The sequence below is a fragment of the Miniopterus natalensis genome, chromosome 18 (assembly GCF_054644295.1).
Source record: "Miniopterus natalensis isolate mMinNat1 chromosome 18, mMinNat1.hap1, whole genome shotgun sequence".
Classification (NCBI taxonomy): domain Eukaryota; kingdom Metazoa; phylum Chordata; class Mammalia; order Chiroptera; family Miniopteridae; genus Miniopterus; species Miniopterus natalensis.
In genome coordinates, this window is record NC_142098.1 from 24,496,717 (window position 1) to 24,524,142 (window position 27,426).

Consider the following 27,426-nt stretch of genomic DNA (forward strand, 5'->3'; position numbering starts at 1 on the left):
TGTGCTTTATCTTTTAACCTTATTTGGGATTCTTTAAAACAAAAACATTTTGAAGTCAATTTACCGATATTTTCCCTTATATTTGGTTTCTAAATTTCATCTGATGCTTAGAAAGGTTTTCTCTATTCCACAAAAATAAAATATTTACTCAACTCACATTTTTCCTTTTCCAAGGAACTCTTTATTGATTTTCCTCTTTACAAAAGTGATGCATGCTTGTCAAAAATGACAGGGAAATAAATTAATTTAGGTACAGTGAACATCTGAGTTTTCCTATCGAAGAACAACGTTTCTTTCTCCCCATTTATTTAATTTCTATTTGTGGCCCTCAGTGGAGATCTATCTAGGTACTGCTAATAAGTTTATTCCTAGAAAATCTACTTTTCTTGATGGTATTGGGAATGGGATATTTTCTTCCACTATATTTTCTAATTGGTTGCTAGTATAAAACAATTTGTTTTTGAATGTTACTTTTTAAGTAGTCATTGTTCCTGATTTTAAAAGTAATAAAATGAGAAAGATTTGTTTCCATGTGAAGATTGCCATATTCATCTCTCCCAGGGCTTCCCAGCAGGGTGAATCTGATGATACCGATTCAGTTCAGCATTAATCTTGAGAGTTTTCTACATCTTCCTCATTAGGATTTTCCTTCATGATGGACATTCTGATGCTGACTAAGTTGGAAACTAAACCTGAAGGCTTTCCCACACACATTACACACAAAGTGTTTCTTCCAAGTGTGGACAGTCTGATGTATAATACAGTCAGAACTGTAGCTGAAACCTTTGCCACACTCCACACATCTGAAGGGTTTCTCCCCAGTGTGGCTTCTCTGATGCCGAATTAAATGGGCATTAACATGGAAGGCTTTTCCACACTCCTTACATTGAAAGGGTTTTTCTCCAGTATGGATTCTCTGATGTACAATATAGTCAGAACTACAGCTAAATGCTTTCTCACATTCCATACACTTGAAAGGTTTCTCCCCAGTGTGTATTCTCTGATGCCTAGTTAGTTTGGCATTGATACTGAAGGCTTTCCCACATTCCTTACATTGATAAGGTTTTTCTCCAGTATGTATTCGGTGATGATCAAGGAGATTTCTTTTAGAAGTAAAGCATTTCCCACACTCATTACATTCAAAAGGTTTCTCCCCAGTATGAATCCTCTGATGCTGCATTAGTTTTGCATTGACATTGAAGGCCTTTCCACACTCATTACACTCATAAGGCTTCTCTCCAGTGTGGATTCGCAGATGCTGTCGAAGCTGTGAGTTACACCTGAAGGCTTTTCCACATTCTTTACACTCATAGGGCTTCTCACCTGTGTGGATTCTCTGGTGCTGGATTAACTTCCCTTTGACACTAAAGGCTTTTCCACATTCAGTACACTCATAGGGCTTCTCACCTGTGTGGATTCTCTGATGCTGAATGAGTTTTGTATTATTACTGAAGGCTTTTCCACATTCCTTACATTGACAGGGCTTCTCTCCAGTATGGGTGCTCTGATGCTGCCTAAGCTGGGAGCTGCACCTGAAGCCTTTCCCACACTCATTACATTCATAAGGTTTCTCTCCAGTGTGGATCCTCTGGTGTTGAATTAATTTTGCATTAACATTGAAAGCTTTCCCACAGTCATTACACTCATAAGGTTTCTCCCCAGTGTGGACTCTCTGATGTGTGATATATGCAGAACTGCAGCTGAAGCCATTTCCACACTCCTTGCACTGATAGGGCTTCTCTCCTGTATGGATTCTCTGATGCCTGCTTAGACTCCCATTAACACTGAAGGCTTTCCCACATACTTTACACTGATAGGGCTTCTCCCCACTGTGGACTGTCTGATGTGTGATGTAATGGGAACTGTAACTAAAGCTTTTCCCACACTCTACACATTTGAAGGGTTTCTCACCACTATGAAACCTTTGATGCCAAATTAATTTTGCATTGATACTAAAGGCTTTGCCACAATCCTTACCCTGGTAGGGCTTCTCCCCCGTGTAGCTATCTTGATGATGATTAAGTTGAGAGTTATACTTAAAGGTTTCCACTAATTCTTCACATTCAAATGGTCTTTCCCTGGAATTACTTATTTCATGATGATTAAGTTTTGTGTCAAAGCTCAAGGATTTATCCAATCTGGTACACTCAGGGGTGTCTTCTCCAGTGGAGATGATGGTAGTACACTGATTCAAGTTTGGACTCTCACTAAACAAACACTCCTCCATGGGGCTTGTGTTATCTTTCACTGTTGTATCAATGACACTGCTGTTTTCTTCCTTCATATTTCCTACTAGGTGGACTTCCTGCTGTTGTTTTTCTAGAATATAGGCTTCTGAGAAGTCTGTTTCCTGGGATAAATCCCCCTGAAGTAGAAATGATGTATTATGTTTTTCTTCATACATTTCTTTTGCCATATTATTGTCAGTCTGGATATCAATATCTATTATAAAAAACAGAAAATGTCACGTAAGAACCATGTTAGAGAAGAATAAAAGAACTGTGATAGAAAGAATTAAAGGATCATAGAAATCAAGGGGCTCTTTAAAATCACTAAACTAGGTGAAAGAGTCTAAGGTCACCCATAAGGTAGAATAATATGTAGCTGGCAAGAAAATGAAATAAATCCATACATGCTGACAGGAAAAGATGTCTAAGATATACTGTTACATTGAAAAACAAGTTGAGAAATGGTACGCAGAGGATATTCCATCTGTGTAAAGGAAAAAAAAAGGGCTGACATAGACGTATATATTGTACATGCCTAGAAGAATTCTAGAAGAAGACACAAGAAACAGCAAATTGACACAGGAAGTTTAGTAGATTTTCCCCAGCTTTATATAGTTTCTGTACTGTGAGCATGTGCCAATATTATAATTTTAAAGTAATGATTTTAAAAGACTGTCTCTAAACCAATAACAAATAACATGAAGGTTAAAAGTGACAGTAGTGGAACAAAATTCTAGGTCTTATCCACCAAATAAGCATTCTTTCCATCACACCATACTTTACTACACTCTGCAGTTTCTTCTCAATTATCCCTATGTCACTGTGTCCCTTGTTAATAAAATGGTAATCGCTTAAGAAGGAAAAGGTACAGGATCCAACAACATGTGGTGGTACTGGGGATGGCAAGTGTAGGCAGCACAAGGAAGCAAAAGGGAAAGAATTTTGGTTCTTTCCTTAGAACTTTAAACTCTAGGCTTTCCAAATTTCCTCCTTCAACTTTTTTCTCTACTTCAGAAAGGCTAAGTTTAGGCCCACTACTGATCCCTTGAATTCTATCCCTTCCCACTCCAGAATACTGCTGCATTCTCCTTGACTTGCCTTTTACCTCTTCATTCAATCCTAAAACTGATCGTTCCCTCAAACTCCTTCTATAAACTCATTCGTCTCTCTATAATCCTTATAGACCTAATAGAGAAACACTTGACCTCATTTGTTCCCAAATTTCTTAAAATTGGGCCCAAAATGCTGTCTCTATTTTTTTCATCTCTCTCTCTCCTCAACTACATGTAATATGCCTTCTTCCCCAGTATGTCATTATAATAATCACTTTCCTATTGACCTAAATCTCCCTAGCAAACTTTTTTTTTTTTAATCCTCACCCAAGGATATTTTTTCCATTGCTTTTCAGAGAGAATGGGAGGGAGGGAGGGGGGAGGAGGAGGGAGGGGGGGAAGGGAGAGAGGGAGAGAGGGAGAAGAGAAACAATGATGTGAGAGAGACACATCAATTGGTTGTCTCCCACACAGCCCCGACCAGGGCCAGGGATCGAGCCTGCAACCAAGGTACATGCCCTTGGCAGTAATCTAATCTGGGACCCTTCAGTCTGGGCCAACGCTCTAACCACTGAGCCAAACCAGATAGGGCCTCCCTAGCAAACAGTTTCAAAATACTATTAATTTTTTTCCTGATTATAAAAATAATATCCACCTGTAGCATCAGGAACTTACAAAGAAGAAAATTCAAATTACCTGAACTATAACCACCTAAAAACTACTGCTGATCTTCTGATGTATTTCTTCTCCAATCATTTTCCTTTCAGTCATTTTTCTCTAAACATTTTTTTTCAAAACAAAATTTTCTTCAACATTGATAATGATAATTTTCCAATGTCTTTAGATATTCTGTAAAAATATTTTAATTGCTAAATAGGACTCCATCTTGCACCGGTACCTTAATTTTTTCCCCAGTTTTATTGAGAAATAATTGACAAACATTTCCTGTATAAGTTTAAGGCATACTGCATGATGGTTTGATTTACATATATATTGTGAAACTATTACCACAATAGGTTCAGCTAACATCTATCTTCTCATATAGATTTTTAAGTTTTTTTTAAAGGAAAAAAATTATTTTCCTGTGATGAGAACTCTCAGGATTTACTCTCTTAACAACTTTATTAAATATCACACAGCAGTGCTAGGTATAGTCATCATGTTGTACACTGCATCCCTAATACTTACAGCTGGAAGTCTGTATATTTTAAGGATCTTAATTTAACCATTCCCTCTATAGTGAAAATTCAGGTTATTTCCAGTATTTTATTATATAAAATTATGACGAACTTTTATGCACATGCATCTTTGTCTTCATCTTGGATTACCTTATTAGGATATAGCCCTCAAAGGAACCACCCAGGTTATCAAGTACAAACATTTTAGTATGTTGGGTTTTTAAAAATATTTTTATTGATGTTTAGAGAGAAAGGAAGGGAGAGGGAGAGAAACAGTGATCAGCTGCCTCCTGCACGCTCCCTACTGGGGGTCAAGCCCACAACCAGGACATGTGCCCCGACCAGGAATCGAACCAGCAACCTTGCAGTGCATGGGATGACGCCCAACCAAGCCACACCGGCCAGGGCTCAAGTACAAACTTTTAAAGGACTCTTGATATGTATTGCTAAAGTATCTTCTAGAAAAACTACCAATTCATATTCTCCTCCCATAGTCTATTCCTGTTTTGTGGTACTCTCACCATCACTTACTATAATTGTTTTCAATATGATAGGTGAAACATCTCATTGTTTTAATCTGCATTTCTTTAGTTTCTACTGAGGGTGAACATTTTTCACACTGATTAAAATATGTATTTATGTGGATCGACTGCTTACATTCTTTGCCAACTTTTCTATACTTGTGACCTTCTATTTACCAAATCCTACAGTGTGGCATGTTACTGGTTACTGGTTGACCAGTATCTTTTCTCCCTTTCTTCCTTACTAGCACATCGTCCATTTTTTTAATGAGGTAGCAATAAAAACGGCAGCTAAAATCTGTATTTTCCACCCTCTCTTGCAGTGGAGATGGCCATTTGATAGTTCCAACAAATGAGGTTTAAACAAATAATTGGATGGGGCTTCTGAGGTTTTTTTTTATATAAGTAATTTTTTTAATCCTCACCTGAGGATATATTTTATTGATTTTTAGAGAGAGGAAAGGGGAAGGAAGAAAAGAGGGATGTAGCGAGAGAGAAAAACATCTACATGAGAAACATTAACTGGTTGCCTCTGACCAGTTATGAAACCTGCAACCTGGCTATGTCCCCTGACTGGGAATCAAACCCTCAACCTTTTGGGGGCATGAGAAAGTATTTTTTAAAAGAAAGTCAACTCTGCCAACATTGGACTTGTGCCCTACACCTTCCCCTTCTGCCTGCTTAAAATCCATTTGAGTCCTAACCCCAATAAACCTACACACACGGATTAGATCAATGCTAAGATCTTGATGGCTATTCAAAAACTTCAGGAATATCTACTGCTTATAGATTTTCCAGACTCCTTTGATTAAGGGTCTCCACAATATCACCCCCCCACACACACACACTATATGTGAAGCACTTCAAACTCTCCATGTCCAAAACATGTCTTCATTGGTCACGGATCATCTGGCTGAATGACAAGGAACAAAAATACACTAAAATCGTCTTTTAAAAACAGGATTCATTGAAGGGATGTAGGAGATTCTTATGGACCCCAAATACAGGAAGTAAAGCTGGGCCTCATGGGAAATGGGAAGTCATCTGGCAGCTACTCTGCTTGAGCCAACGAGAAGCTCACTACTTCAAGGGTGGTCTGGGAACTGAAAGCATTGGCATCACCTGGAAATTGAACAGAAATGCAGAATCTTGGCCCCATACCAGCCTTACTAAATAATAATCTGCATATTTGTAAGACTCTCAGGTAATTCACTTGCACATGGTTTGAAAAGCAATGAATTAGAGTACTTCCTCCCTTCTGCCTTATTCCCTACAGCTTACTATATAAAGCTGTCTCTTCCAAAACACCAAAAACAGTAACAACAAATATATCATTGAGCACACGCTATAAGCCAGGCACATAATACATGTTACCTCATTCCATCCTCAAACTTTAAGGCTAGCACTACTACCTAGTTTTATTATTATTCCATTTTCAGGGATGAGAACGTTGACTCTTAGAGAACTAAATACTCGACCTGCTCAAAGTCACAGAACTAGGAAGTAGCACAGTTAGGACTGAACCTCAGAAAGCCTGCTCCAAAAACTAGACTTTATTAACCACCAGGCAACTTTGCCATTCTGTGTAAAGACTTAATTCTGTATCCTCTGCATTAAATAGACAATGCTTAGAAAAACAGCAAGAACCCTCTACCCCCACCCAAATTACTGAATCCATTCATTTTTTCTGAGCAAGGTAGAATTCCAAAATTAGGATTAAAAAAGAGTTAGAATGAGGCATTTGAAAATTATCTGTTCTTAGCATTAGAAAGAAATAGCAAATTGTGAAAATAGTCAGAAAAGGTCTTAATTGAACCTATCTCTACAAATCATCAAAATTTATTTAAATTTTACTCTGTACAGCTGGCAAATAAATGTGGCATGCTTATATGTTGCTAATATGCTAACTCATGCTTACATGCTAACTCTTCCTAAATAGTTCAACTTTCGAGCATAATGGGCAATATGTGCCTCCCTTACCAGTCCAGAGGCCTTGAGGGTCTGTGCCTATTCCAGCAGCCAGTGGAGATGGCCTCCCCAGTTCACCTCCTCCCTCCAGTTGTGAGATCACAGCAGGTTTGAGAAGTGGAAATCCTGTTTTGGGGGAAAGGAAATAGGAAAGAAGGGTGAGTAGTCTACCATGGATGAGTTCTTAAACCTCTTCACAGATTGTCTCAGCAATGGGGAGGGAAGGTAAGAGCCCCAGGGTGTCTGTGCCTAAGGTGTATGTGGGGGAGGATGGGCTTGAGAAGTTGAGAAAGAAGTTGACAAGGGCCCAGACCATGGGCCCAGGAGACTTCATGCAGAACAAACAAGGAGAATCTTCTCAAAGGGACACCATTTTTTTTACCTTGGCCTGAGATATTCAGAGTACACTGACATCCTTGGAAAGACCTAGGTAGCAGATAGGGTGAAGGGGAACCTAAAGGTAAGGCTGTGAAACAGTAAGTTACTTTTTTCCACACTGTTCAAAATACAGCTTCTATAGGGTGGATAAAGAGTGCACACTAGTCCCAGCAAAGTCCTATATTGACCCAAAAAGAGCTTGGGGTTTGCCCTTCCCAGTAACCCGAGTCTAGGAGATTAAGAATCTCAGCCCCTGGGGTTCCCGCTCAGTAAAAGATTACTAGAGACCCCACCTGCAACATGTAAGGGAAAAGGATGTCAGGAAGCCCCAGCCAACAGTCTGCGTCCAGAGGGAGAGGCCTTACCCAGGGAGGCCACATTCCCATAATTCTCCAGCATCACATCCCTGTACAGGGCCCTCTGTGCAGGGGACAGGCCATCCCACTCCGTTGGGGTGAAGTACACAGCCACGTCCTCAAAGGTCACCGACTTCTGAAACAACAGGTTCCTGCTGCCCTAGGGCCAACTCCATGGCTCAGGCCCTAAGTGAGGGGCAGAGGGCAGTATAAGGGCTCGGGGAGGGAGCTTATGAAGAGCACTAAATTAGAAACATGGTGAAAGATTTGAGAAAAACACCTGTAAAGTAAACCAGGGCATATCTGACTTCTCTTATTGCGGAGAAACCTCATGCCATTTTTATACTTCTAAATGATAATATAACCAACCACTCCCTCACTGGCAGACACAGCTCAGGACTGACCCACTAGCATTCCCACTTCATCTCCTTGAGGTCCTAGCTTCTCTATCCTGCTCCCAAAGAATGGTCAGCTATAGCTTCCATCTCATCCAGCCCCATCTGCAGCCTGATTCCCGTCACCAACTTTCCAGCAGGGGCTGTGCAGCTTCTGCTTCAGAACCTCCAACAGAGGAAACTCAGTGCTGCCCAGATTGGCTTGGGGACCAGGGGTCTACGGTGGCAGCAGCAGCCCACTCTGCTTCCAGATGGGTCTTGCTTAAAACCCAACATTTTGTTACCCTCTCCCATTCAAGCCTCATCCTTTCCAACTTCACCCAAGGTTTGGATGAGAAGGGAGCTCAGCTTTCCTGCTGGCCAGGTACTCGGCCACCCTTTGGGCTGCTCCTCTTTGCATCATTACCCTATGCGGCACCAGCTCTGCCACTCAGGGCTGATGCTGCATGTTTGCAGGCCCAACTCCACCCTCCTGAGCAGCTGCAGACTCTGGCAGCTCTCTGACCCCCTCAGCCTTCTCTAACTACCTTGAGGGCACACTGGCAGGGATTTACCCTCAACTCCTCTCTGCCAGGATCTATCTTGCTTGACTCTACCAACTTCCACCCAGCAACAAATCTAGTCTAACTTCTGCATGTTACTATGAGTCACCCACTGTGTGACCATGGACAGGTCAAATAATTTCTCTGCACAAAATTAAATGCCTTCACTGCCTGCTGCCACCACCCTTCACCCAGGTACGTTGGTGCCTCCTCCTGAATTCAAACCTCAGCTGGTGTCACGCGCCACCATCTATACAGGAAACCTCAGCTAGAACTCTGGGGATTCATTCTTGACCCCTCTCTCTCCCCCTCACCCTCATACCTCCCTACCCTGACTAGGTCCTGAAGGTTTTTATGTTAAGCATTACTGTAATTAGATCCTCCCTATTTAACAACTACTTTTCTGATGAAGCCCACATCACCTGGACCAATGGACATCTTTCTGATGTGATACAGCTATCACAAATACGACCAAGTTAACTTCACTGGTTCCACACTTGTCGCAAGACTGGGCAGTTAAGAATCACACAATCTCTGTGTGACCTTGGGCAAGTCACCCTATCCTCTTTGCCTTCGTGCCTTTTGTGGTGTAATGAGTCCAGCACAGCACATCTCAGAGGTCAGTTGTCAGGAATGAGCGATCCATGGAAAGTGCTTAGTATGGTGCCTGCAGTGTAGGAAGCCTCAAACAATGTTACTGGAGTTACTATGACTACGATTATTCCCAACCTGCAGTCCATGGAAGTCCATGGATGAGCTTCAGGGGGTCCATGAAGTCCCTAAAAATAGTATGGAAAATATGGTTTGCACGTTTTTCTGGGGGAGAGGGTCCAGAGCTCTTATGAGACATACAGTTTGAGCCACTGTACCCCAAGCCCTTAAAGCCTCTCAGGGCACAATGAGACATCCTGTCCCACAGGGCTTCCAGTCCTCTTCCTCCCTTGATCCTATCCCCTCATCTTCCCTGAATTAGAAGCACAGCCATCCTTACGTTGATCTGGTTCCTCTTCACCTGCATCCTGGTCCCTGGGAATCCCAGTCCTCTGCTACCTCCTCCATTCACACCCATACACGGGGCATCCTACATGGTCAGCTCCCACATCTCCTATTCCCCAGAGTCCTCTGCTGGGGGAGCCCCTGTACCAGAGGAGCAAAGAACCTCTGTGTGCCCAAGACTACACCGCTGCCTTCAGGCAAGCTCTCCTGCTGCTTCCATCTCTTCACATCATCACTCTTCCCACAGGTTCCAGTCTCGCAGGCGTAGGCATGGAGGCCCTCTCCAGCTCTCGTCGGAAGGCTCACCAGCTTCCCTTCTAAGTTTCTTCAATCTGAAACTGCTCAGAGGAAGACCCGAAGAACCCACAGCTCACCTGGGGCCAGGCTGTCAGAAGCATGGCTGCCATTGCTTGGACTCCCTCTCAGAGAAGGACTGGAGCTAAGGAAAAACACAAAGAGAGACAAGTGTAAAGCAAGTCACCCCTACCAAGAACAGAAGATCTAAGATACAGGCAGCCAGTGTCCAGATAGGAGTGTGTGCAGGCGCTGCCACAGGAAGAAGGGAGAGATCTGTTCACTCGCTCAGTACCCAGGACTCCTCCCAGCCATGACAATGATGCTCACTGCCAAGAACCCTAGGATTTTACAATTCTGATGCACATCATAAACCCAAGAGTGTACATAAAAATGCACGCAGAGCCTAAAGAATAAAAACAAACATTCGTGTATCAGTGATTCTGCTCAAGAGACAAGACATTACCAAGACCTTTGATTTATTTCTCTTTCTCTAAACAAGCACCATCCTCAATTATATGGCAAGAGAAGACAGGCAGGAGGGCTGCAGCCCCAGCAGAGGCCTCAGAGTCAGGCCCAGGGAGGCAGCACGTGGAAAGGGACAGCTGCTCCCCTACATCCTGCCAGTTTCCTCACACAGCTGAAGTGTCCTCAAGCCCTAATGTCTCTGCAGAGACCTTGGGAAGTCTGCCTTCTGCATGGCCCAGACTCACCGTGAGGAAGCTGGACCAGAAACGAGGTATTAGGCTGCCTCCACATATTTTCCAGCCTTCTTAGAGCAAAGAAGCCAAGACTTCAGCTACCTGAGAGAGGGGATCACTATCGCATTTAGGGCCTCATGACCCAGAGCCCCTTGTTCATAATATTCAAAAACACATGGACTGGTTTTTCTGGTTTTCACTGATCCTAAAATCAGTCTTGAAAATTTATACTTTCCTAAAGTTTCATCTATGTCTTCCAGGATTTCAACTTTACTGCAGTTATGGAAAACGCTGGTTTATCATTCTTTTCGTTTCCTCCATATCTGGAGCTACTTTGTTTTTCCCACTCTTCAGGGGTGGAGAACGTCTGGCCCATGGGCCATATAGGGCCTGTAAAATCATTTGATCTGGCCCTTCCAAGGCAACCACAGGCGGGACTCGAAATTCAATAAATCTAGGAGCTTTTTTCATAGCTAATTTCTAAGTTGATAATTTTGTATGGCCAGCGAATGATGTTATACATATGGCCCTTGGCAGGAAAAAGGTTCCCCACCCCTGCCCCAGAGAAATTCATATGTAGAAGATATGTACAGAATTGTTCATTAGCACCACTTCAATAGCCAAAAACTGGAAGCAGCTCACATGTCCACTGAGAATACAAAAATAAGCTGTCATACAGTTTTTACGATGGAACGTTACCCAGCAGCAAGAATGAATGACACAGCTACACACAACATGGATGAATTTAGAAACACACGACTACAGACACTATATGCTGTCATTTTCATAAAGCTCAAAAGCAAACTAAACACATTATATATACATGTATATGTGATAAAAATTATTTTTAAAAAAGGGTAAGGCTACGTTAACACGTTACCTCTAACAAGGCAGTTATTACTTCTAAGGGGTGAGAAGCTGCGAGGTGGGTTGGGAGGAGCACACAGACAGATGCAATAGTACTACTGGCAATGTTCTCCTTCTTAATGGGGTGGGGTGTTCATGGGTGCTCATTTTACTACTATGCTTCTTAACTGCCATATTAGACACAATCTTGTGTATGCATGCATGGAATTTTTAAAAAATACAGTTATCTCTATGATATGGGTGATTTCCAGAGTATACTGTCAAATAAATAAAATAAAGCAAAGTGCAAAAGGTAGTGTGCAATCTTTTGTGTAAGAAAAAAAAGGGAGTATAAAAAAATGTGTCTTTGGTCACTTATGCAAAAAGAAATGGAAAGATAAACCAGAAACTAAGGAGGATGGCTGCACCAGGTGTGCATGGGAAGTGGATGAAAGGAATCCTGAAATGGGAACAGGATGGAAGGAAACTGGGTAGAAGGGATGAGGAAGGAGTATCACGTCTCTGAGTGTGCCTTTTGTTCTGACTTTCATAACCACTGTAATGTTTCACATATCCAAATAAATAAATATACATGCATATACAGTGGTACCTCGGTTTTCAAATGTAATCCGTTCCAGAAGACCAAGGGATCTGAAATGTTCGAAAACCAAGGGATCAACAGCCAACAGCTAGGCCTCAGGATCTTGCCCTCAGTGGAAGTTGTGTGGCATGTCTGACTTCCCAGGCAAGTTCGAAAACCAAAGCACTTCCTTCCAGGTTTACAGCGTTAGTAAACCGAAATGTTTGTCAACGGAGATGTTCGAAAACCGAGGTACCGCTATATATAAAATCGACCAACCAGGATGAGATGGGGGTGATGACCCAAAAAAGAACACAAACAACAGCAAATACACCTAACTATCCTGCAACTGAGTAACATAACCACACTGAAGGGGAAGAAAGAAAAGAACTAAGTAACTTTGGAAAACAGTATTTTAACTATATACCACAAGGCTATAGAGACCTGTACTCAAATGCTGCCCGCTAGTGATCATGGAAAAAAATAAAATGTAATAAACATTGCTGAGCATCACTTAAAATAGTCAAGAGGCAATTGAGGAAGTGGGGCCTGTGCATATCTAATGCCTCTGTTTTCAGAACTGCTTTTACGTAGCTGTTGCTAAACTAAATCGAAACACAAAACTTGTTCTAAACTCATCTCAAGGCAGAGCCATAAGCATGCTGGAAACAAACATCTTAGAACAACTGCTACATGGACACATATGGACTTTACTTCCTTCCTTAACAATTCTCACCTCCTTTACTTCCATATTGGAACTAACCAAACCCTGTTAACCTAGCCAGCAATCCCTCAACTGCATGAAAGAATTACATTTTGTGGTTTTTGCCTTTATAAACCCTGCCTTTCTTCCTTCTCTCCAGAACTTAGTTAGGGTTGTTACCTGAATCCGCATCTCTTGCATTCGAATCCTTTAAGACCTCAATACATTTTTGTTTTATAGCCTCAGGTCTTTATTGGTGGACATCAGTAAACCTGCTTTTCATGAGGGTATGAATTAGCAATTCCGGAATTACTGTATGTGCATTCTAGGACTGAGCACATCGGTAATTACACTGTAACAATCATTCCCAGGTCACTGTCATCCCACAGCTGCAGAGTAGGGTCCAGTTACCTTTTGGAACTCACACTGCTCCAGTAGACAACGCCTTCCGAAAATCTGTTTCTTCTGCTCTCGGGAGGACGGGAAGGGCTCTGCTTTTTCTGCTTTTCCACTGGGCCTTGATCTACGACCCAGTGTCAGTATCCAGAGAGCATACAATCCATACTTGGTAAAAGCCCCTGCAGAACCTCAACACGTCAAAGGGCTGTCATCCCCTGAGGCCGCTTCACCCCTGCAAATATCCCACCCTCTAGTCGCTCCGACGCAGCCTCCCAAAAGTCAGTAGCATCTTTCCCCGAACGAAGCGTTCGGGGCTTCGCGGCTGACAGTAACACAGGCTTCGCTTCCCACAGGACAGAACGTATTCGGCCACCAAGTCCGGGGCGGGAGTCGAGGAGGGGCCGCCGCCCTGCTCCCTCCTCCAGGGGCGGGCGACCCAGCTCGGACCCCGGTGGTGGACACGCATCTCTAACGCACCCCGAGCCTCCCAGCGAGGGCACCACCCCACCCGCCGAAGCCTCACACTCACCTGCGCGAGAGCCCCCTCCGAGCGGCCGGAAGTGCGTCACTAGGCCGGGCCGAGCTCCGGGAGCCCCTCTAGCAGGAGCGTCGCTCCCTCTCCGTGGTGCTCCGGCCCCGCCCTCTGCGCTCAAAACCCCGGCGCCAGGTGCCAGGCTCCATGTGACCCTCTCCCGTGGGTATGGGTATCCTTCAGGTTACGGTTGCTCTTCGGGGTGGGCTGGGGAAGGCACGACTCGGAGGCGAGCGCTGGATTCAACCCGGGGGATCTGTATCTTAGTAAAGACGCGGGCGCAGCCAGATCTGGGAGTCTATGGACTGGATGGGTGGGTTACACGGTATCAAAGCCAAGGCCACCCTTTTTGTAACAGATATTTCCTGGTGACCACTTTATTCTCTTGTCATGAAAATCATAGGTAATACTTAGAAGATCATAAATAATATTAACAACCTACACTTTAAAAACTAATGTTATGCCTTAACTGTAATAAAAGAAAAAATAAAAGGAAAATAATTTGTAATTAAAAACACATTTCAATATGTAAATGTTTGGTCGTGACTGCTGCTGTAGGAGACCTAAGGAAGTGGTCAGGTATTTTCCTTTCCACTTAGAATGTGCCTGAATGCCACAGCCACATTGCTGTGTCTTACACTGATGTTTCCAAAATCGTAAGGTGGGATCCAAAATGGTGAAACCCTTTTTGGTAAAGTTTAAATGAAACACAGCACAATCTTGTCTTGATCGTATTCCTAAAGAATCACATTATGTTTGCCTTAAGAACAGGTTCTAGATTCAGGTATTTTATAAGCATTTTTCACCTACATGAAAGTCCAGGAAGACAAGTATCTGAAAACTTTTTCAAGAGGTGCATTACAGGATTTGTGGAACTCCTCGTTCCCATCCACCACCACCAAACACTGTTAACAAAAACACTCCCATAAAATTCCAAAATGAGCCCTTGGGGGTCAGTAAATGCACTGAAAGCCACTGGATTGGACCGCCCACCGTTAAGGTTCCTCTCAACCCCGATAGTGTTGGTCTTTCTCATTCCAGCTCTGATCCCTTCCTGCACTGAAGGTGGTTGGAGCCCACACTCACCTCTCCAGTCTCTTAGCGCTCCCACTCCCCTCCCCACACACACACCCTCAATTTCAGGCCCACTTGCTGAACAAGCTGTTCTCTAAACCTACAATGCCCTTCCCTTCCCACCCTCTGTCTTGTTACTTGGTCTCAGCTCAAATCCCATTTCCCTTAGAAAGCAAACCTTCCAGTATAAGGGAGGCCTGCCAGTTATGAGGCACAGCATCCTGTACTTCTCAGTGCTTAGCACTTTTGTGCTTAATGGTGACAGTTTACTTAAATGTCTTCTCTAGTCACTCCAGGGAGTAGGGACTATATTTTGTTCAACACCATTATCCTCAGCTAAAGCACAAGGCCTACCACAAAGCAAGTAGACAATAAATATGTTTTGACATAATCTAAAGGCTCCAGCTCCAACTCCAGGGTAGAACCCTTCCTTATTTCTGTGCCACTAGAGTTAGGATATGTCTTATGCTTGGGATCATTGACCATTGCCAGGAGCCCTTCTCTGCTTTGCCCTGATCCTGATCATCACTATTTCCCAAAATGAGCAGTTTACATGGCTTCTCTTACTCAGATAGGAAAATGGTCCCACAATTGGGCAGAGTGCTGGGGACTACATTGCTCATGGCAATGTGTTGTTTCCACTTCTTCCTAGGCTCAGAAAGTAGACCTTTAGTTAGGAATAAAGGCTTATCTAAGGAAGATCAGTTACAGGAATGCTGGGCCCAAATGTTGGATCACAAACCAGCCCCCTAATTTTATAGGTAAGAAAATAAGGCCTCCTAAACAACCATGAAGCTCCAACTCCTAAAACAGGCGCATGCCCAAGTTACAAAAGTTCTACAGAAAGCATGCAGAAGCAGAGACCACTCCTTGTCTGCCAACCTCTCTTCTTTCCTTCTTAATAGTAACAGAATCTCTAGAGCAAAGGGCAGGTGGGGAGGCTATTCTGGATAAATTTGTAAACACCAAGCTAGAAAAGCTACAATAGCCTGGCATTTACCAGTTTAATGCCTAGAATAGTATCCATTCCAAATAAAAACTGAGTAAGCAAAATGAAAGTTTCAGTGATTGCTTTTGGTTACATAGTTAAGGCTTTCCTTGAAAATAGATTCACTGATAGTTTTGTAGTAACACTAAAACATTTATCACAGAGCTTAAGTTGTTAAAACGTCTATCCACTGGCGGTGTCCTAATGCAGCCTAGGCTATCATGTGTTCCAATGGGTTTCCCATTCTTGTTATAATCACGGGGGCTGCTGGGACTAGAGCTGAAGACTTTCCTATACACCATACACACAAAGCATTTCTCCATCATGTTTGTTATCCCTCAAGATTATTAAATAATTATAACAATTATTAAAAATTGTTATAGTGATAAGGTGCTGTTCCAAGGAAAGAAAACTTAAATTTGCTTGAGCAAAACAAAAACAAAATGGAATTTATTGGTTACTGGAATTCAAAAACCCAGATGTATTTCTAGCTTCAGACATAGTTAATATAGTTGTTAAACAGAATTGTCAAGGTTGATTACTCTCAAACTCTGATTTCTTTTCTGCTCTGTTGACTCTATTCTCTGCTTCCACAAGAATCCAGGAATTCCTCTCAGCTTTAAGACTAAGGGGAAAAGAACAGTATTTCTTCCTGTTAACTCTGGCCACATTCTTGGATTATAATTGGACCATCCTGGGTCACCTACTGACATGTGAACCAACAACTATGGCTGAGCCAGGCCTATGTTGCACATTCAACTCCTGAGTAGAAGATGAAATCCTAAAGGAAATTTAATATACTATTACCAGTCAAAGGGGGTAAAAAACTCTGGGAGGCCAAAACAACAAATATCCAGCTCCGGTTTCTCTCCAGGGTGGCCATGCTCATCATCACCTAACTGGGAAGAAGTCCTAAAGGTTTTTTCATATTTGACATGCTCATAGGGTTTCTCTCCATAATGGATTCTTTGATGCTGATGATTTCTTTTGCTAGTGAAGACTTTTCCACACTTATCACATATACAGGAAGACTCTTGAATATGTGTCCTCAGATGCCTTTTTAATTGTTCCTGAGCACTGAAGACTTTCCCACAATCTACACAGTCAAAGGGTTTCTTCTCGCTGTGGACTCTCTGGTGTCGAGTTAGTTTTTTATGCAAATTGAAGGCTTGCCCACATATTTTACAAGAATAAGGCTTTTCCCCTGTGTGAATACACTGATGTTGGATAAGATAGGAAGTCCTTCCAAAGCTTCTACCACACTCATTACATTCGTAGGGTTTCTCTCCACTGTGGGTTTTCTGATGTCGAAGTAGTGGTGAATTACCAACAAAAGCTTTTCCACACTCATTACACGCGTAAGGTTTCTCCCCAGTGTGGATTCTCTGATGTATAACAAACTCAGAACTACTGGTGAAGCCTTTTCCACACTCCTGGCAGTGATACGGTCTGTCCCCACTGTGGATTCTCTGGTGCCTGATCAGATTTGCATTATCATTGAAGGCTCTCCCACACTCCTCACACTGATAGGGTTTCTCTCCAGTGTGGATCCTCTGATGCCGAATCAATGAGGAATTGCCATTAAAGGCTTTTCCACACTCATTACACTCAAAAGGTTTCTCCCCAGTGTGGATTCTCTGGTGTCTAACATAGTGAGAAAAATAGCTGAAACATTTCCCACACTCCTCACATCGGAACAGTTTCCTGTCACAGTGGATTCTTGGAGCCTTTCCTCTACCATTTTTCCCTGTGGAAATTTCCTGGTGCTTCTCCAGTTTACATGTTTCTAGGAAGTTGCTTCTCTGAAGAACACTCTTCTGCAGACCACAAGATAACACCATGTCTCTGTTTTCAGAAATTCCCTGTATTGATGTGGACTCACTGCCAATGTTGGTCTCAGTATCTGACACAACAAACAGAAAACATAAGTGCCACCTGAGAATTATACCAGAAACAAAAGAGCATCAAATATTATAGGGCTTTGAGAGATTACTATTTCACTCTCCACATCGGCCTGCCAGCAAGAAAAGTGCCAAATATCACACGGGCAGAGAGCTGTCGAGGTGGAACAGGGTATCAGTATACACATGAGATGTCTGAATCCTTTCTAAGCTTTTCCAGAGTCTATATTTGAATAACTTCTCCCTAGTATGTTCTGGTATCATTTGACCTTATGGTTCTTATAGGCCTACAAAGTACCAAAGAAGAAGTTATAGGCTCTAAGAGTAAGTAGTGACACTGGTGCTGGCAAAACTCAAGAGTCAGGAAATAAAACTAAAGAGATGCAAAGGCAATGAGTGAATTGTTCTTTTTAAAAATCCATACTCTGCAAATGTCCCAAAAAACTGGAGTCACTGAGCATTAAGGGCACTGGGCTGTAGCAAGACAAAGGAAAGGAAATCCAGGAAGTGCTTAGAGGACATGGCCCTCAGTAACTGCAGTTCCACAGATGATGAGTGAACACCCTAAAACTGTTGGCAACTGTTGTCTTGTCATCAGACTCTCAAAAAAGTCTGAACCTCAAACATGCAGCAACTACTGTCCTAAATAGGCTGCCAATTTAGAAAGGGTAGAACACAGTTTACTTAGATACACCAAGACTACAGAGTATTCCTTCTTATATATATAAGCAAAAAGGAGGCAAACAGCCACCTATAAAATAGCATTTGTGTTCCTAAACACTGGGTGACATTTTACCTAAGTTAAAGTAAATCTATTTCATATAAAACACTTAACTAATTTTGTTTTGACATTAATTTGGGCTATCTGGTTATCTGCTGGTTAATCACATTCATCCTCTGAGTGTGAGTTAAATGAGTGAGGGACCTTAGGAGGAGAGCTCTGAGACTGGAGCAGACAGAGGGTAACCGACAGTCTGGAAAAGAGTGAGCAGGATGACTGAGCACGGTGGCCTGTCCCACACCTTGCCTCTTTCTCGCTAGTAGGCTGCTCAGTGTTATAAAATCAGGACTGAGCAATCAATAATGAAAACACTCTTATTTTCCCTGCTGCCCCATACTCCACCATTTGTCTCAATCAGAATCCCCACACTTCTTCCAAGTAACCCCCACCTTCCTAGTTCTCCGGTGATTATCACCTCCTTCCTGCTGAAAGAACTAAGCCACCCAAATGCAGTGCCCTCAACTTCCATCCCTTCCGTTTCCACATCCTCTTACCCCAAGCCAGCCTCTCAAGCTTCACTCTTCCCAGTCACCCCAGAGGCCATCTGCTCCCTTCCCCTGGCTGGCACACTGCTCTATCAGCTGTATCATCCCTCCACTGGCACAATGCTCTATCAGATGTATTGACCCTCCCCTGGCACACTGCTCTACCAGCTGTATCATCCCTCCCCTGGGTCACTGCTCTATCAGCTGTATCATCCCTCCCCTGGGTCACTGCTCTATCAGCTGTATCATCCCTCCCCTGGGTCACTGCTCTATCAGCTGTATCATCCCTCCCCTGGCACACTGCTCTATCAGCTGTATCATCCCTCCCCTGGGTCACTGCTCTATCAGCTGTATCATCCCTCCCCTGGCACACTGCTCTATCAGCTGTATCATCCCTCCCCTGGCACACTGCTCTATCAGCTCTATCATCCCTCTCCTGGGTCATTGCTCTATCAGTTGTATCATCCCTCCCCTGGCACACTGCTCTATCAGCTGTATCATCCCTCCCCTGGGTCACTGCTCTATCAGCTGTATCATCCCTCCCCTGGCACACTGCTCTATCAGCTCTATCATCCCTCCCCTGGGTCACTGCTCTATCAGCTGTATCATCCCTCCCCTGGCACACTGCTCTATCAGCTGTATCATCCCTCTCCTGGGTCATTGCTCTATCAGCTGTATCATCCCTCCCCTGGCACACTGCTCTATCAGCTGTATCATCCCTCCCCTGGCACACTGCTCTATCAGCTGTATCATCCCTCCCCTGGCACACTGCTCTATCAGCTGTATCATCCCTCCCCTGGCACACTGCTCTATCAGCTCTATCATCCCTCCCCTGGGTCACTGCTCTACCAGCTGTATCATCCCTCCCCTGGCACACTGCTCTATCAGCTGTATCATCCCTCCTCTTCTTCAACCTCCTTCTTTACATCCTCAGGTCCACTTTGGCTTAATGATCATCCCTTTACATCCAATTTTTTCTTGAGAGTCGTTTTTCAAATTGCCTAACGTTAGTTGTGAAATTGACAGTGTGTAACTATCAAACAGTTTTTAAAATGAAATACTCTGGTCTATATTTAGGTTAGGTTAGGTTAGGTTAGGTTAGGTGGACAGGACAGGACAGGACAGGATAGAATCGCACACATTATAATGCCAAAGGTGAATCTGTTTCCTGATACTCCAGTTTTAGAGAATATGTGAGTATGTGGGGTTTTGATACAAAATGTAGTAACTATTAAGGCTCATAAGAAAAAAAAAAAAGAGTTTGAAAAACATTTGCTATTTATGTTTTCTTTCATTTCTAAACTAATCAAAGTAAGAGGCTATAGTTCTGCCTCAATTTTGTTATCTCCCATTGATTCCCTCTCTACAAAGCATCCACCCTGAACCTTCTACTCTTGGCTTAAGTCTCACTGTTCCTTCCTGGTGACCCTCCTCTGGCTACGTTCTCTTCCCTCTCCTGCTAAAATTAAACGTCACTTAATATTTAAGATTCAGCCCACCTTTGTGTTCCCTGGGAGTCATTTCAACTACAACTCTGTAGAGTACCCTTGCATCTGTACTTGTAGATCTGACATTTACCTCAGACTCTCCACTTGCCTTCTCAATGGCCTCTCTAGCCATCCACTTACACATTCTGAAGGAGCCTCAGACTGTGTTCAGACCTGAATTCACATGAATTCAAAAAGCAACTCCTGTGCCATGACTTCCCAATGTTATCTGACTCAGCTCTTCCCGTTTATAGCCGCATTTTTATAAGATCTGGTCAATTCTAGCTCCACACACTCTTTCCTCTTCCATTTTGCATTACTACTGTCCCCTACCCAATTCATTTACTCAAAAGTTAATGTCTCCTATGTAATAATAGTTTAACCAGATTTTATGTCTTCAATTTCCTTCATGCCAATCAAACCACATACTATGTTAATACATCTAAAATACTGCAATTACTAGCCTATGTCACTAGTGGCAAGGGACACCGCTACTGCTCCACGTCCTGTCCTGCCTGCTCTCTCATTTCCTGTTCCTGTGCTGTAAATTCTTCAGGATAGAGCCCTGAGGTCCACCACAAAGTCTGAATTCTAGATATTCCACACAATGCTGGGTGGGTAAGACACACCAACTACATTCACCTACACCATGGGCTAAGGAAAGGGGGGGTCAGGGTATTCTGCAGACTCTGTGCTGGCCCCAGATTCTAGGAAGTCCTGCTTAGGCGTTGGGTCCTAAGCCTCATGATTTTGCACTACTTACTAGAAAAGGCTGAGGAATACTTGCAGGCAGGCTCCAGAAAAAAATACCCAGTTTAAAATATGCCCCCCAGGTGATTCTCCTGCACATTAAACGGCAAAGTTCTTCACAATGATTTACTGGATCCTTTATTCCCTTCCTCAGGCCAGAGAGTCTACCTTCTTTCTCTCCAAGACAGCCACTGTAACCTGTCAAATTAGGAACAAATGGCCCTGCCACTGAAGAAGCATTACTTGAACTTCTAAACGGGAATTCCTCCAACCTCTCCAGCCGAGCTCCCATAGCCCACTGCCTATATATTAACAGAAGCATTCAAAACACATTTTTAAAAAGCTCCTACATCTATCTCTATAACTTGTATCCTTCAGAGAGTCTTAAACAAAACTTGGCACACAGCAAGTGCTGACAAACTGCTCCTGAATAAATCCATCCTGTCCAAGGAAGAAGGGCCACTGAGATAGGCAACTCCGAAGCTCAGAAAGGAACAAGGGATTCAGAATTTCATATGAGATGCATGAAGTGGAAATATGTTATCCTGATAAGAGTTAAAATTGGTGGGAAAGGCTTCATATTTTACCTATTAGGAAAAATCAACTATTTTACTTAAATCCTTACCAGCATGGTTCATTTTAAAACACATTGCTCTGTAAAGCTCTACAGTTGCCAGTTCTATGCCTGTCTCACTTGCCTTTACTGTCTGTGGTCCAATCCACAGGTGGGTTATCCTGTGCCTCCAGGCCCCAAGGTAAATCGCTTCCTTCCACAAGTGAGATCAGGGCAGATTTGGAAACTGTGCACCCTGAAAAGGGAGAAAATGGCACCTTTCAGCTCTCTGTCTGCTATGTCAAAAGAAGGAAAACCCCAAGAGCCTCAGTAAAAATAAGATACACAGACGAGGGCTCAGGATTGGGGAAAGCAAAGGAGATTTTGATCAAGAAGAAACTAACCTCTTCCTATTTAAGAGTAGGTAAGTTAGTCAGACCTTGCAAGACAAGTACAAACAAAGGGAAGGGGCTACACCCTTCCCTAGACAATGCAGGGATAGCAACAAGCTGAGAACTTGGCTCTGGCAACAGAAACTACCTATTCCTTATGGTACAGAGCCCCTTGGAGGGTGGGACTACTCTTAGGAGGGGACAGCAATTCCCTACATTGGGACCAAACTGACCCAAGACCTTTCCCTACCCAGCAACCTAAGAAGTGGCTCATCTAGCCTCAGTCCTAGAGTCGTACAGTGGGGGATACCAGAGACAACCCCTCATTCTCCACACCGTATCCTCAGGCCATAAGAAAAAAAGGAGGCAGGAAAGCATAAATCTGAGTCCCAGGAGGAAATGGCCTTACCCAGAAATGTCAAGTTCCCATAATTCTCCAGCATCACACTTCTGTACAGGGCTCTCTGTGCAGAAGAAAGGCCAGCCCATTCTGCCTGGGTAAAGTGCACAGCCACGTCCTCAAAGGTCACCACCTCCTAAAACAAGAGGTTCCTGCTGTCCCAGAGCCAATTCTCTGACTAGGGACAGGGTGTGGGACACGGGACAGTATGCGGGAGGAGTCCTATTAGTGATGGCTAATGAGAAAAGGTGAAAGAACTGGGTGTTAGACCATTAAATGACTATTTCTACAACCAAAAATCTGGAACTTCTCTCACGATCAGAAGAGCTTCCATTAGGACATAAAATTCACTGTTATAAAGCATGATAAAAACATTTCAAAAACCCTGGAGAGTCTCCCAGAGCAAAATCTCTTGATTTTGTAAATAATGTCAGTCCTTTACTGTTAGACCTATAAGTAGGCAATTAGCTTCAGTATGTCCAGACACTCACTCACAGGAGGCATCTCAGGACCTACCTGTTCCCCCTTCATTGCCCCAGTGCTCGCTCTGCCCCAGACCTCAAGCCTACATAATAAGAACAGAGTCATGGTTTGCCATGACAAGCTCCTCGCATCCAACCCCCATCTGTCACTTGAAGGGGCTGTCCTTCCTGTGTTCACGCCCAGCAGGGGGAGTTCAGTGCTGCCTGGGGCAGTCTAGTAGTCTGCTTCCTGATGTGTCTTCCTGGGAGAATATGCTTTTTGGAATCAAATTGCTACTGGGTAGCTCTTTTAGCCATGTTTCTTTATACCCCCAAGCCAATCTGTAATAGCTTCTACCAACAAAGCCTCATATTTTTTTCAATAGCCATCCTTTCCCCTCCCTGATGTCCCCAAGTCTACCTTCCCAGAAAGCTTCAGCATCTGGTTTAGACCCTCGGTTCACTCCTTAGACTTTAGTATCAAACGTGGGTATGTGAACATGTGGTGAATATCTTCCCACTTTCTAATGCCCTGACTGATTCTGCAGATGTCCACTTTCCACTAGCCCCGCACTGCCTCAGACTCTCCGCTGACCCAACATGTCTGACCCACCAGCAAACACTAAACTCATCTGCTCCCTGAAACTGGCTCCCTTTCTAATTCATATCAACTAACTGGCACAGTGAGTGACAATATTCTTTCCCTGTCTCAGTTGATAGTACCAATTTCAGCCCCGTCTCCTATACTAGAAACTTAAGATTCAGTCTCGACTAACTTGCCCCAGTCACTGCTCACTTTTGGCAGCTGGTCATCAAATCCTAACAATTTTATTGCCAAAATACTTCTGGAATCTAACTTTTCTTCACTATGTTACAATCAGTACACTATTTCAACAGATGGGGACACTTAAACAGCTCCAATTCCAGGCTGTCCCACAATGAATCCATCCTCTGCCAGCACATACAATGATCTACTTTAAATAACAACCTGACACACTCAGTTCAATGATTTAATGAGTTACCACTAACTACAACAGTTCTCAAAGTGTGGTCCCCAGAACAGAAGCACCTGATAATCTGCAATCAGACTTGGCAACTCTCTGGAAGTGGTACCCAGGAAGAAGTGTCAAGTACTCAGCAATCTAGAAATTAGTCAGGACTTCGAGATGGTGATACCAGTTACATACCAATATTTACAAAACATCAGAAGAGGGTAGGCGCTACAAAGAAGACAATGTATCAGTGAAACAGTCAGGCAGAGGGACCTGTCACATATCAGAAATCCAGAATGGCACGTAGGATATGGTTCATGCTAAGTTACTGGATAAATAAGTTCCAGGAAGGAAATGGTAAATAAAGCAACACCCAGCAACTGGTCAGTCTCAAAAGGTGAAATACAACTAAAAAAAACAATTTCTCTGTCCTACAAATGTAAGGTTACTTAATGTTCACTTTACAAATGAAGTCAGTTAAGAAGCAAAGAGGTTAAATGACTGGCTCAAGGCCACTGAGGCCCGATGGGATGCCTAACTTTGGGCGTCCTGTCCTAGTGCATGTTTTTCCTATTAGCGCCCACTACCTCACCTTGCGAGCAGCACTGACCTCAAGCAGGACACACTGTCCTTGATTCTGAAGCCCAAACTTCTTTCTTTAGGAGGATAAATGATAGGAGCTTTTTTCTTGTCTTCTTCCTGCCGCCCTTCTGTCACTACTTCCTAAGAACCTTGCGACCAGATACCTGCTCCACTAGCCTGAGTCTCTCATTCTCACAGATGCCTCTAAACCTGGAGACCCTCCAGCTCAGCAGAAACCTTCAGAGTGTAGGAAGCTACAATTCTGCTTCCCAGGACACTCTTTCCAGCCATTGTTTGGTGGGCTTCTGGCTGTTCAGCCCCTCACCGTCAGCTTTCCTCCAGCATCCAGTCCTACTGGAGAGAAACAACAGAGGGTCTTCCTACTGCTCTGGCTCTAAGACTTTTGCCAGAATCATCCCTCTCCTTCCCCATTTCCTTCAAACCAGATCTCTCAAAGACTGACCTGAGGGATTCAAAGCTCACCTGGTGCCAGGCTTTCAGGAGCATGGCTGCCATCACCTGGGCTCCCTCTCAGTGAAGGGCAGGGACTGAGGGAAGAAGCAAACAGAACCAAGAGTGAGTCTGGCCCAGTCAAAGGTTCACCTTTAAACCATCAAACCTGCCAATAACAGCAGCAATCATTTACCAAATTACCACTGGGAAAGTGGAATATATTTCCTTTTTTAATCCATACCATACCATGAAGTTTAAATTAGGAGAAAACAGCCTCTGAAAGGGTAACTTGCCCTCAGGCAAGTACTGTACTCCCCCAAAGTCAAGCAATGCTGTCTGTCTGTCCCAGGCAGGACATGAGTACAGGGGAACATGAATACACAAAGAGCTAAAGACACCAAAAAACTAGAAGCAAAACCTAACAAGAGGAAACCCAGACTTTTGTTTTTAAAAATATAATCTTACTGGGAAACATAAAGAAAATAGAAACAAATAGGATGTTTTTAGATGAAAAATACACATTCTCTTATTCAGTACTCACAATAATGCTCTGAAACTTTTCCTTTTCCCTAATGAGAATACAAGGCTAAGGGAATAATTTTCTCTACCAAGGTCACTCACTCAGTTGGTAGATGTGTGAACTTGGATCCCAGGCCAGATCTGCTAGATTCCAAAGGCCATGCTTTTAATAACTCTATTAAGTTGCTTCCAATCTAATCCCAACAAGATTTCTCTTAGAACCTGATAAAGTGATTCTAAGGTTAAGATGTAATAAATGAGTAGCCAAGAAAATTCAGAAACAGTCTCACAGTAAGTCTTCCTTTTCTTGGACCTTGAGGCGGGCATCTTTTTTGTTCATCATCCCATTCTAGGACCCAGTGATAACAGCTAAGGACTTTCAAAGGCCAACTCAGCATGCTAAAATGTATGGGTTATTACTTTAATTATATCCCCTATGAACACTTTGTATTCTTGTTAAGCATTCACATTCTACCAAACAGCCAGCATCTTCCCTAAAGAAACACTACAAGCTAAAATTTCCTGCTAGGCTCATCTGTGCCACCCTTCTCCTTAGTTTAGCCTCTCTAGCCTTCTTTCAGTTTCCTCTGCTATGCTAATTCAGGGCCTTTGTCCGTGCTATTGCCTCTGTATGAACCACTCTTCTCCAACCTTAGAACCTTTGTAACTGATTCTTCCCACCTGCAATACTCTCCAACAGCCTGAGACCCTCTTCACCTAGGTAATGCCAGCTCATCCTTCAGATCACACCGCAGAGAGCAGGTCAGGTCCCCATGTTACACACTCCACTAGTACTGTATTCCCTTTCCTGTACACCACATCTCCCAGTTTGAGATTATACGTTGATCTGCACTTTTTTCATTCAACAAACATTATATACATTCCTGGCCAAGTGTGAGACACAGTGGAGAAAGAAAAAAAACGGTGTGATCCCTTTTGTCATTGAGCTTGGTCTGGACTAAAGGAAACACATTATTCCAGGATTCTAATAAATAACTTTAAGATCACAATTGTGACTAGTGCCAGGGAGAATCTATCCTAGGTGATAAGACTTAGCAGGAATTAACTAGAATGAAAGGAAAATCTTTACAAAAGTGACAGCAAGTGGAAAAACACGTTCTGGAAGTGAAAGGCCAAGACGACTGTAGCAGAGCCAAGAGGAGTGAGCTGCAACACGAGGGTGAAGCAGCTGCGAGAGACCAAGCAACGCAGGGCCTTGTGCACGTCAAGGACCTGGTCTTCGACCTAAAAGCAACAGGCTGCAGCTACTCGGTTATGACCAGGTGAGGTGAAAAGATCAGATCTGATTAATATGTAACTGCCCCATTACATTGAAAGCTCCCGGAGGCCGGGACCCACATCCTGTCTCATTCACAGCTGCACCCCGGGAACCTAGAACAGCGACTTGCATTTAGCTGCTCAATAATTAGTTGCTGGCTCAATGAGCAGAGGGACCAAGGGGCTGTGCCCGGCACGCAGCGCGTCTCCTTCCCATCCGTGGCCTCGATTTCCCAAAGCGGGCTGGGCGAGCGAAGGCACCCGCGGGCGGGACCGGCTCGAAGGCCGCCTCCGACTCCTTCTGCCGGGGCAACAGGGACAAAGGCGACAATCTTCCTTAAGGGTGAAAGGAGGGCTCCTAATAGGGACTCTCAGGCGACAAACCCCAAAACTCACCTAAAGGAAGGCGCGAAGTACGGCGTGACCGGAATTGCGTCATCGGCAGCGCGCCGCCAGAGCCTCACAGGCTTCCTCTCTAGGATGCCGGAGCGCGCAGCTCAGTGGTTCTCTGGCTTTACTACCGGTGCGGGGCTTTTTAACCTGGGATCCTCAGAGACCTTGACTAGGAGATAAGGTTTACGGTTGTTTTCGCTTGTTCTAAGCGGAATTTAGCATTTCCTTCAGTTACGTGTTGGCAAGAAACTACAGTAGTACCTGTGAT

General features: G+C 43.6%; 2 protein-coding genes and 1 long non-coding RNA gene across 8 annotated transcripts; all 3 read right to left on the bottom strand.

The window, feature by feature from the left end:
- Window positions 1-146: 146 nt before the first annotated feature.
- On the bottom strand, window positions 147-12,824 carry ZNF23 (zinc finger protein 23). Of its 3 annotated transcripts, none has more exons than XM_087827381.1 (4): window positions 9,989-12,824; window positions 7,691-7,817; window positions 6,960-7,073; window positions 147-2,442 (listed from the first exon to the last, which is right to left on the bottom strand). In XM_087827381.1, the coding sequence occupies exons 1-4, from the start codon at window positions 10,019-10,021 to the stop codon at window positions 638-640; spliced, it is 2,079 nt and encodes a 692-aa protein (XP_087683507.1). In that variant the 5' UTR covers window positions 10,022-12,824; the 3' UTR covers window positions 147-637. The 3 variants fall into 3 exon arrangements, with proteins under 3 accessions (XP_087683507.1, XP_016051718.1, XP_016051708.1); XM_016196232.2 differs by having other exon boundaries at window positions 7,691-7,867; window positions 9,989-12,823; XM_016196222.2 differs by lacking the exon at window positions 9,989-12,824 and adding an exon at window positions 9,348-9,550.
- Window positions 12,825-12,847: 23 nt separating this feature from the next.
- LOC148091035 (uncharacterized) lies at window positions 12,848-14,694 on the bottom strand. Its single transcript, XR_015716043.1, has 2 exons — window positions 13,667-14,694; window positions 12,848-13,325 (listed from the first exon to the last, which is right to left on the bottom strand). It is a non-coding gene; the product is annotated as an uncharacterized LOC148091035 (long non-coding RNA).
- A 1,455-nt stretch (window positions 14,695-16,149) lies between these two features.
- Window positions 16,150-27,188, bottom strand: ZNF19 (zinc finger protein 19). Of its 4 annotated transcripts, none has more exons than XM_016196259.2 (5): window positions 27,162-27,188; window positions 24,999-25,063; window positions 22,490-22,616; window positions 21,834-21,944; window positions 16,150-17,634 (listed from the first exon to the last, which is right to left on the bottom strand). In XM_016196259.2, exons 2-5 carry the CDS (start codon window positions 25,029-25,031, stop codon window positions 16,535-16,537), a joined length of 1,371 nt encoding a protein of 456 aa, XP_016051745.2. In that variant the 5' UTR covers window positions 25,032-25,063; window positions 27,162-27,188; the 3' UTR covers window positions 16,150-16,534. The 4 variants fall into 4 exon arrangements, with proteins under 4 accessions (XP_016051745.2, XP_016051736.2, XP_087683509.1 ...); XM_016196250.2 differs by lacking the exon at window positions 27,162-27,188 and adding an exon at window positions 25,778-26,201; XM_087827383.1 differs by lacking the exon at window positions 27,162-27,188 and having other exon boundaries at window positions 24,979-25,059.
- Window positions 27,189-27,426: the final 238 nt, after the last annotated feature.